Genomic DNA, 11,230 nt, shown 5'->3' with positions numbered 1-11,230 from the left:
TTTTCTTTCCTTTCTTTTTCTTTCCTTTGTTTTTCCTTTCTTCCTTTTTATACTATTTTCTTTTCCTTTTCCTTCCTTCTAGTTTCATTTCTTTCTATTCTCTCCAAGCAAACATATATATATATATATATATATATATATATATATATATATATATTAAATATAACTTAACAAATATCTCAAAATATCTAGATATTTGTTAAATTACCATTTCACCCTTAACGCATTAAATTCTCCGTAAAGGATTTACCGCACTTAATTTAAATTTATTTATCGACGAGTAATTCTAAACGGTGTCAAAATAACTTTTTGATCCTATAAACTCCATAATATTATTAACTTTGGCTAAAAAGCCTCCGAGCCAAAATCCAAAACATATAAAATACATAAAGTGTACTTTAAAATTATGGGTCTTACAATAGCCACATCATTCTTCATACCTGGCCACCAATAATTCTTCTTAAGATCCTGATACATCTTGGTGGATACAGGATGACTGGTCAAGTGGCTGTTGTGAGCTTCCTCTAGTATCAGCATTTTCAATTCTTGGTACCTAGGTACACAGATCCTGTCTTGAAACAGAATTGTCCCATCCCTTACCCATGAAATTTTTTCTTGATCTTTCCTAACTTGTAACTCCCCATCAAACTATTGGGATTGCCTAATCCAGATCCTAAGGTCACTGGTTATTTCTATTTGGTTTAAGTGAATTCCTCCTTGTAGAGGTGTCATCTTCAAATTTAAATCTCTAAAGTTTTTTTTTGTAATGTCAGTTCATGGACCATCAAATATGATATAAGTAGTGACTTTCTACTCAAGGCATCTACCAAAAAGTAGGAGAGACAAAATTAAAAAAAAATTATTTCATATGATTCACAATTACATTCTCTAATTTGGATCCTCTACACTAATCCTCTCTTCACTTCTCTATCTTTCATATTGTTTTAAAGAATTAAAGAAAAGGAAAAAAATGATTAATATGAAAGATAAAAAAAAGAAAATTTTGCAATTTCTACATGAGATTGGCTCAAAAATAATGTTACAAAAGCAACTATTTTATGCCTCTAAAAAAAATAAAATTTTTGTATAAAGACCTCTAAAAATATTTTATACTTAATAAAAGAAGATTTCATATTGTAAAATTTTATTAGTTTTAGAATTGATATTTTCAAAGTATTTAAAACATAATTTTAATTTTTCACAAATTTTTATTTTTTATAGTAAATTTACTAAAATTCCATTTTAAACTTTAAAAGATTCATATTAAAACCCGTTTTAAAACTGTAACTTTGTCAGCCATGTCGACATCCTCAACTCACAGAGTCACTGCCCATTTCTCGCAAAAGACAAACCCACAATTTCTTTATTCACTTCTTAATTCAATTTCACTTTATTAACATTAATTTCCATTTTCATTTACTTTATCCTCCTCACATCTTATGCATTTCCATGTTAATAGCTTTCTCATATTGCTTTCAAATTCAGAAATTGAAGTAGGTTGTTGTGGCTAGAATTCAATTCAAGAACTTTTTACGCTACCCAATTTTTTTTCTTTGACCTAAAAATCTATTTTTTATCATGCTTTAGTGGTGAATCTTGCTTTAAAGGGGAGCCTTCTTATTGTTCTTCAATCATTTTTGTTAAAAAAGTGAAATTTTCAATTTACACGCTTTCGTCATTTGTGGGGTTGGTTCAGATTTATGAGTTGTGAGACATGTGGGGAAAGGTTTATATGACATAGATTTGGATTGTATACTTTTTGGAAAACAAAGAGGCATATTGGATTGGACTTGATATAACATCATAGTATACTTAAGTCAATTTTAAAGTGATTTGAAGCTATCTTGTATTGTGCTTTTAAAGATAACTTTATGCTATTGAAAGGATCTCAGATCCAATCATTGGATAATATCTGTTAGATTTTTATTTTATTTTGGTCTTAAACCTCCAGTATCCAGAGGAGAAAAAGAAGTCTGGTGATTGGAGTTCGATCTGGAGTTAAGTAAAGTCTGAAAAATTATTATTTCAGCCAGAATTTGAACTTGGGTCATGTTGATAGATTTGACATTAAGTGAAGTTGATTAACCAGGTGAGTTCAACCACTTGGTCAGTTATAGTATGTGTTAGTTTGTATTGTGTAGGTACGACCCTTAGTAGAAAAAGATTTTAACTTGTAAAGGTGAAAACTCTGCTAGTTTGTGTGTAAAAGTAGAAACTTGAATAGATGCTACTTTTAGCTTGGGCTATGGCATGAAAAATATGAAAATCGGTATGAGTAGGACCATTGTTTGGTTTAGGAGGGATCTTAGAATTGAGGACAATCCTGCATTAGCTGCTGCAGCAAGGGATGGTTCTGTTTTTCCTGTCTTTATTTGGTGTCCCAAAGAGGAAAGGGAGTTTTATCCAGGTAGAGTGTCTAGGTGGTGGCTGAAGCAGTCTCTTGCTCACTTGGATCAGTCATTGAAATCTCTTGGAGCTAGACTTGAGTTGATCAAAACTGATAGTACTCTTGCAGCACTTTTGGAATGTGTAAATGTTGTTCAAGCTACAAAAGTAGTGTTTAATCATCTCTATGGTAAGTCATGATTTCAAAGGGGTTGCTTTTTATGGCATTTAAATTCTATTTACTTTGTGAAAATATTGTGTTTCATTTTCTAAAATGTGTGTTCATTTTATTTTGGTGAGTGAGTCTTTAAGTGAATCATTGTCATAGAGAGAATATGATATGTTAGTGAATGTAGATATATATCTAGAAATAATTAATACAGTTTTTTGACATTTTCATTGTTTCTAAAAATATACACAATAGTTCACTATAAAATTTTTTACCTCCTTATTAACAAGTAAAATTAACACAAATTTTAGGAAATGAAAATAAGAAATATTTTCACAAAGTAAACAGACAATAAGTTTGTTTGTTGAATGATTTTTGACAAATTTGTATTTTACCTCCTTATTTTGGTGCTGTTCAAAAGTTTGGAGTTGCAAAAGTTGAAAAAAGAAAGTATTTTTTTACTGTCAATGTCAACAATTTATTTGGTTGCTCTTCATAATGACCAACACTTAATTTTTCCAATCTAAACATGGAGGAAAATGCATTGTTTCTCTAAATTATACAATATTCCTTACTGTGCATCAAGTAACATATATAATAGATTATCTGTATGAACCTTAGCTTTTATACTCCCTTGTCCTGAAATGTAAGCAAAATAGGTCAAAGAAAGTTGATGTATTCCTAACATATTTGGTCCAAAGTTGATGTATTTGGTTAAAAATATCAATTTCTTTAATCAATGTTTGCTCATATTTCGGGACAGAGGGAGTAGAATACTTAGGTTTGCATCCTTACAATTTTTGTGCTTTGTGTTTCAACTTTAACCATTCAACATCGCAAAGTAAGAAAACTTTATGTCAATACTGTTGTGTAGCAAGTGTGAGCTAGAAGTTCTAGATTGTTTAGAAAAGTGATGGTTAAACAACATAAAAGTGAGAGGACCCATAAACCTATTGTCTGAAGGTTTTAGATTGAGATGTAGTGTTCAACCCACTTGTGTGTTTGCTCTTGGTCCAATGTAGATGGCTCCCATCATGACCCAACAAATATTACACAAGTAAGGAAAAAACAGGTCAATCTTTTAGTAACAGAATACTTATATAGCAGATAACATAAAAATTTTGTGCATAGTCACATAATTCGCTACAGTAAGTAGGGAACCGCAAATTGGGTCGTGAATACCAATTTGCGGTACTTTCACTTTGGAGAGACTTGATATGAGGCTGAATAATATTGATAGTAGTGAGTCTTTGATAGAAAAAATAATTGTGATCTATTTCATATCAATACAATGCTAGATACCTGATATCCATTTCATTTTACAGATCCAGTTTCACTTGTTCGTGATCACAACATCAAAGTAAAATTAATGGAACTTGGTATTTCTGTTCAAAGCTACAACGGAGACTTGCTGTATGAACCGTGGGATATATACGACGAAAGCGGGCATGCATTTACAACTTTTGATCCTTTTTGGAACAGATGCTTGCAAATGCCAATGAAAGCTTATTCACTCATTCCTCCTTGCCAGTTAATTCTTGCTGAAGGTACAATTATATATAAGCTACAACAATTTGGTTGTTTCTTGATAATATCATAATTGATATCAGGTTTACTTGGAGTTATAAGATATACTATAACCATTTGAAAATTTGAGGATATATGGTACATATCTGTAGTATGAGAACTAGTTTAGATTAACTTATTTGAGTTTCTTTACTGGCATAAGTATTTGTTAGAGTTGATGACAACAATTTATGACATGTCCATATATAAGTTGTTTTCAGCTTATTTCTATAAACTCTCCCGGATAGCTTATGAAAATAGTTTATAGCTTATATGATAACAATTTGACTTTGGTTTATCTTTTGTTAAAGAAATAGTTTATACATAAGCACTTCTATGATAAGCGCTTATGCTATAAGCACTTAATTAAGCTGTTTCTCCAAATAGGAAATAAGGAGAGAGGTTTAGCTTTTTGGACAATACTAATGTGGCAACTTGCAGCTGTGTGATGATTATCGTACCATACTGTCTACAAATTGTCACACGTTCACATTTAAAACTTGTAAAGAAAAACTTCAGGTGAGAATTTGATTCTTTTCTTGTTTTGATGACAGGTAAAGTTGAGAAACATTCAATTGAGCAACTAGGTCTTGAAGATGAGTTAGAAAAATCAAGCAATGCATTACTAGGAAGAGCATGGTCTCCAGGTTGGAGCAAGAGTGACAAGGCATTAACAGAATTTGTTGAAAAGCACTTAGTTCACTACTCCAGAAATAGGATAAACCTTGGTGGCAACTCCACCTCACTCTTATCGCCATATATTCATTTCGGAGAATTGAGTGTGAGGAAAGTATTTCAGTTGGCGCGGACGAAACAAATATTATGGACGAACGAAGGAAACATTGACGGCGTAGAGAGTGCAACACTTTTTCTCAGGGCCATTGGATTTCGAGAGTACTCGCGCTATCTTTGTTTCAGTTTTCCGTTCACCGTTGAGAGGCCATTGCTAGGGAACTTGACGTTTTTTCCTTGGGATACCGATCCTTACAACTTTAAGGCTTGGAGGCAAGGTAGGACCGGCTATCCGTTAGTTGATGCTGGAATGAGAGAGCTTTGGGCGACAGGATGGATACACAACAAAATGCGAGTCATAGTTTCAAGTTTTGCTGTGAAAATGTTGCTTATACCATGGAAATGGGGAATGAAGTACTTTTGGGATACACTATTAGATGCTGACCTTGAATGTGATATCTTGGGTTGGCAGTATATCTCAGGAAGTTTACCTGATGGTCACAAGCTTGAACGCTTGGACGATCCGGAGGTATGTCTCATTTTCTTGCATCAAAGGTTTTATCATTTTCTTTGTGATTCGTGCCAGTTGCATATACATTATGAAATACAATGTCTTATAGTTTTTGTGTGTATTTTTTAGATGTGTGTAAGTTTTCGAAGATAAAAAGTAACTGAAAGATAGAAATAAACAAGTATGGTGTCAAATACTGTATCTGTATTTAGTGTTTGTAGCATAAGTATAATTTTGTCTCACTTTTTGGAACAGATTCAAGGGACAAAGTATGATCCAGAAGGCGAGTACGTTCGTCAATGGCTGCCGGAATTAGTGAGATTGCCAACCGAGTGGATCCATCATCCATGGAATGCACCAATTACTGTACTAAGAGCATCAGGGGTAGAGTTGGGTCAAAACTATCCAAAACCAATCATTGACATAGATTTAGCAAGAGAACAATTAACTGAAGCTATATTCAAGATGTGGGAAAATGAAGCAGCTGCAAAAGCTTCTAGTTCAAAAGATAAACATGAAGTTACTGATGACAGCGAAAAATTTTCTATTCCAAAGGTTTTTTTGAAGGACAAGGCTCCACGTGCCGCCGCTTCTTCGTCGAACGACCAAAAGGTGCCAACAATTCAGAATCTTAAGAGTGATGATCCTCCTAATAGGAAGAGACTAAAATATACAGCTGAAGTGAAAGAGAAACGAGACGATTCGTGTAATTTCAGCAAGCATACCGAGGTTTCGTGCATTGATCAAGAAGTGTGTTCTACAGCTGAGTCTTCATCCAAGAGACAGTGTTCAAGCACTTTTTCATTTTCTGTCCCACAACAGTGTTCCTCATCTTCTAATATAAAGTTATCATGTCAAGAACAGATTGAAATGGAACAGAGTTCAAGCAAAGATGGTGAGAATGACTATGTTTCAAGAGGGGAGAATGAAAAAGAAATCAAAAGAGAGTCTTAAACAAAGAAAGTCTTTAAGCTTGCATGAGCACACTGATTAGCAAGTTTTCTATAGTGTATCTTTACACTAAGAAGCACATATTCTGACACGAATACTAGATACGACGTTGATACTGACACACCAACACTGGTAATAGTTTGAGAAAATGAATGAATGGAATTTAATGAATGTGTCAATGTTAGACATCTACACGTGTCAGACACCAAGTCATACCTTCAATCAGAAGTGTCGATGCTACAATATATACATATTTGTTGACACTTGTGTAAGAATTACTACATGTACTTGATAGTACACAGCAGCTTCTAATTCTTTGTGATTCATATCCTCTTTGTTGTGAAAATAATCTAATGGAATAGAGAAAGATGTGAAAGTGTAGGACACATCAATTGTTCAACCTTCTAACAAATTGATTACACTTCACTAGCAATAATCTAGATTCATGCTACAGAGTTATGATAAAATATGGGCCAACATATCAAATTGGAACATGTACAACAAAATAAAGACTTGTGATTACTTGAGAAAGAAAATTAAATATAAATTACTTAAAATGTTCAAACAACATAATTCAAATCACTTTGTTCAACACTTACATGAATCAAATAGAAACTATCCTAGCATATCTTCACAAGGTTTCTAATTGCAGACCATACAACGACCGCAGGAACAATGGGTGCAACTGGCTGCATCAGATTGTAATTGATCGCATGGGGTTACAACAAGCTTTACAGTGCTCACTCAAATTACTTTTCAATCTTCTTTGGTTTTAAAGTTGTAGAATCACAAGAAAATTTAAAGGATTTAGGATATTTCAAAATGACAGGGAAATTGTAATGAAGTAAAGCCAAAATATGTGTGGGAAAGTAGAAAGTATAAGATTTTGAAAACGTGTCACGAAAAATAATACTATACGGTGCAAATATAAAATAAATTTACGTCGCAATGTTCATAATCCCACCAGCAACACTTGCAATTACATTCGTGATTCCGACCCCAGTTTGAAACCGCGATCCGTCTTGTTCAATGTCCTCGACACCGTCTCCATCATTCTCTCCACTCAACTCCTCCAATGATTTCCCCTTTGATTCAGGAACCAATAAGGTGAAAATCATTCCAGCAAAGTTGATGACACCAAGCATAATAAGAGAGTTCTTAATCCCAATCCCAGCTGGATACCCTTTATCAGTCTTAGAAGGATCTTTACTTTGTGCAGCATATAAAAATCCAAATGCACCAATAATTGCACCTGCTTTTCCTGCAGCAGCTGAGATTCCATGACAAGTTGATCTTAGCCTGGCAGGGAAAATCTCGGCCGGAACAACAAACGTTGTAGCATTTGGACCGAAATTGGCAAAGAAGAATGTAAGTGAGTACATTACAACAAAACCAATTCTGTTATCTTTCTTGGACCAATGATCATATGGTATAGCAAGAGCAAACATGAAAACAGTCATGAAGAAGAAACCCATCAATTGAATAGCGAATCGACCCATGTAATCGATAAACGCTACTGTAAACCAATATCCTGGCACAGTACTACACAATGCAATAAGTGTTTGTGCTCTTGCAATCTTGTAAACTTCATGAACTGCATTCATTTCAACCGCTGGAGGGATCCATCCAATTGCAGAAAAAATGTCCTTTTGGAAAAGATTCTGACTATAGAATGCTATATCCAACAAAAACCAAGTTGTTGTTGTTCCAATCAAATGTAATCCGTGTCGCTTAGCGAATTCCTTGCTGAACAAGCCAAACGTATTTCTTTTACCACTAGTAATTTGTATCACTTTTTCCTCTTCAACCTCGAGTTCAACTTGCAAAACCTTTGACATATCAGAAGCGGCTTGTTTCGCATTCTTAGCAACAAGAGCCGTGTAACGAGCAGTTTCAGGCATTTTCATACGCCAGTAATAAGTAAGTGCAGCTGGAAGTGCACCAAACATTAGAATCAAACGCCAAACAAAATCGAACGCGGGCAATACCAACGATGCTTCAGGATTTTCTGCATAACTAGGAACATTATATTTATGATCAAAAGCAGCTGAAACAATTAAAGCAACAATTCCACCACCCAAAATTCCAAACCCTTGCATAGCAAAGACAGCAGCAATGAAAGCACCTCTAGTTTTTTTGTTAGCATATTCAGACATAATTGTAGCAGAAAGAGGGTAATCACCACCAATTCCAAAACCAAGCCAAAACCTAAAGAAACATAATGTAGCCATAACACTCTTTGGACTATTACCAAAAGAGAGTCCTGAGCCAACAGAACAAACTACCATGAGAATAAGAGTTAAACCATAAACTTTTTTTCTTCCCATTTTGTCCCCAAGCCAACCAAAGAATAGTTGACCAGCTAGTGTGCCACAAAGTGCAACACCAGTGACAGCAGCTTGAACATTTGGAGGAAGTGTTCCTGGCTTTGGTGCATTTGGTACTGTGTAATAGATTCTCCCTAGTAATTTGGTGATTAGGGAAATGCAGAAAAGATCATAGGCATCAGTAAAGAAACCCATTCCAGCTATCACAATTGTTGTGAAATGGTACCATTGTGTTTTGGCTACATCAAGAGCATTTAGAACTCCAAGTTCTCCTGCCATTGCTCAATTTGATAACTTATTTTCCTGCACAAGTACAAGATACTGTTTACAAACTTTTGAGTTTTCACTATATATATGTTTTCGCGGATACTACCGGAGTGGACCATTGCTTAAAAGTCAAATAAAATTATAACAATGATCAAGGACATTCGTTGGAAGTTTAAATTAACAGTCCTCGTGATCTATTGAGACAATAACTTGAACATTGTCAATTCGATAAAATAAAGAAAAACGAATATGTCACTCAAAATAGAATTTGTCAAACCGACGCCAACTAAATTATATTCTTAGTTATAAATACGAAAAGAATGGTTCGATTCGTTTATACTACGTTGTGTTGGGCTCAATTATTATATAAAAAAATCATGATATCAAGGGGGTGTGAAAGAAAGTTACAAATAATTTGACACTTAATTTCTAACTAACTATACTACAGTAATAAAGTTTCCATTAGTTTTTTCTAATTTTCTTATAAGGTTGAATCTACTAATCCACTTGAGTATACCAAGATAGAAACATGCCGACAATTTGGTTCTAGTTCTAGTTTTATTTCTAGGTGTCCCCATCAAAATATAAGAAAACAAAAATTATTTATGTAAAGCTAAATAACAGATATAAAATTAGTTTGGTGGTTACATAGATGGGTTAAAGAACATAGTTAATTTAGATAATGCTTATCATAATTTTTCAATGTTATCCTCATTTTTTGTAAAAATTATTTCACCTAAATATATCAAAAAATAAATTTTTTAACCTAATTAATATTATTAATTAAAGTAACACTAGATGCACATAGACAAAGACAAGCTGCACATGATTTAGACAAATTTCAAGCAAGCATTGTATCCGCAGCACAAGGGACCATAAAACGACATAGATAAAATCATTACAAGAAAAAATGACTAGTGAAACCATTTTTAATTTCATTTTAAATTATAGAAATTGCTCCTTAAGCCTTAACTCAATTGACAAATGTCAATGTTGTTAGGTTGGACGTCTTGTCCCATGTTCAAACTCAAGACCGTACAATTGTGTAAGTTAATCATAATATAATTTATCATCTCTTCTAAGATAAATAAAAAATAAAAAATTATAGAAATTAAGCAAGATGAAGAGGGTTAATTTGTTCGAAAAACATTTTCATGAATTTAAATAGATGGGAAAAGTGGAGTAAGGAAGGGGCTTGTGACCAATTATGGTAACTATTATCAACACCCTAATCATGAAATAAATTTGTGGTAAGCTGCGGAGAAATTAGAGAGAGGAAATTAACCTTGAAATGAATTGAAAACAGGCATAATTAGGCACATGAGAGTTGAGACCATATTTTTCATATCAACAATTAGCATTTTTGTTTCACTTCATAAGAACTATATTAATTCAACTTTAGAGTTAAACTATTGTCATTTTGATTAATAAAAATAATATTAACCGATACTATACCAAAAAGAGTAGTGGAACTGATTGAATTTCCAAAGTAATGTGTCATGGCGAGTGCATGGAAAAAATTCATGAAAATATGACATATCCTAGGTAGTTAATGGTGGAATTAATGATTATTTCTTAATTACTTTCTTAATGGTGCTGCTACCTAATTCATAAAAAAGTGGCGTCTCCGGAGAATCTTCCATGCATCATCAAATAGTACAACATAATACTATTAGTACCAAATATATATTAAAAATCTTAAATAAATCTTAATTATCTCCAGAAAATAATCTCTACGCGCGGTTGTTGTGCCCAGAGATTTTAATTTTGTTTGAAATAGGGCAATATATGATTTGCATTTAAGAAAATAGGTGGATTGCAATTTAACCACTATTAGAAGAAATATCGTAAAATGTTTAAAAATTATTTAAAATTTTAATAATATTATAAATACTATTTAAAAAAAATATAAATTAACATTTCTTTACAATTAAGACAATGACTTTATTAAAGTCAGTTGAATATAAAATAAAAAATGAATATATTCTTTAAAATTCAACTCATTGAATTGATATTAATTATATTATAATTTCAGACTTTTGGAAAAAAAAAAGTTTAATTTTATAAATTTTTAAAAATATTATTATTCGTGGTTAAAATAGTGATGATCACTTATGACCTCGTACACTTAAAATTTGTCTAGAAAAAATAATGTAGTTGGCTACAAACTCACCTAGAGATAGAGAGAGAAGACCTGCTTGTGAGAAACCAAGTTGATAAAGAAGTAAAGTGTTATGAGGAGCTATGTGTTGGCAGTGTGAGCAGCTAACTATACTATGCATATATTTATAGGTAACATAGTCAATTAATCCCTGTCAAGCC

At 32.9% G+C, this 11,230-nt stretch overlaps 2 protein-coding genes across 2 annotated transcripts; one reads left to right on the top strand and one right to left on the bottom strand.

The window, feature by feature from the left end:
• The first annotated feature begins 1,313 nt into the window (after window positions 1–1,313).
• LOC101497404 (cryptochrome-1-like) lies at window positions 1,314–6,640 on the top strand. Its single transcript, XM_004497786.4, has 4 exons — window positions 1,314–2,575; window positions 3,880–4,101; window positions 4,675–5,381; window positions 5,619–6,640. The coding sequence occupies exons 1-4, from the start codon at window positions 2,251–2,253 to the stop codon at window positions 6,315–6,317; spliced, it is 1,953 nt and encodes a 650-aa protein (XP_004497843.1). The 5' UTR covers window positions 1,314–2,250; the 3' UTR covers window positions 6,318–6,640.
• A 197-nt stretch (window positions 6,641–6,837) lies between these two features.
• Window positions 6,838–11,198, bottom strand: LOC101497071 (low affinity inorganic phosphate transporter 1-like). Its single transcript, XM_004497785.4, has 2 exons — window positions 11,082–11,198; window positions 6,838–8,944 (listed from the first exon to the last, which is right to left on the bottom strand). Exon 2 carries the CDS (start codon window positions 8,918–8,920, stop codon window positions 7,253–7,255), a length of 1,668 nt encoding a protein of 555 aa, XP_004497842.1. The 5' UTR covers window positions 8,921–8,944; window positions 11,082–11,198; the 3' UTR covers window positions 6,838–7,252.
• Between the last annotated feature and the right edge of the window lie 32 nt (window positions 11,199–11,230).

Source organism: Cicer arietinum, chromosome 4, assembly GCF_000331145.2.
Source record: "Cicer arietinum cultivar CDC Frontier isolate Library 1 chromosome 4, Cicar.CDCFrontier_v2.0, whole genome shotgun sequence".
Lineage (NCBI taxonomy): Eukaryota > Viridiplantae > Streptophyta > Magnoliopsida > Fabales > Fabaceae > Cicer > Cicer arietinum.
The sequence above is the reverse complement of the archived record's forward strand: the minus strand, read 5'-3'. Positions and strand labels throughout refer to the sequence as shown.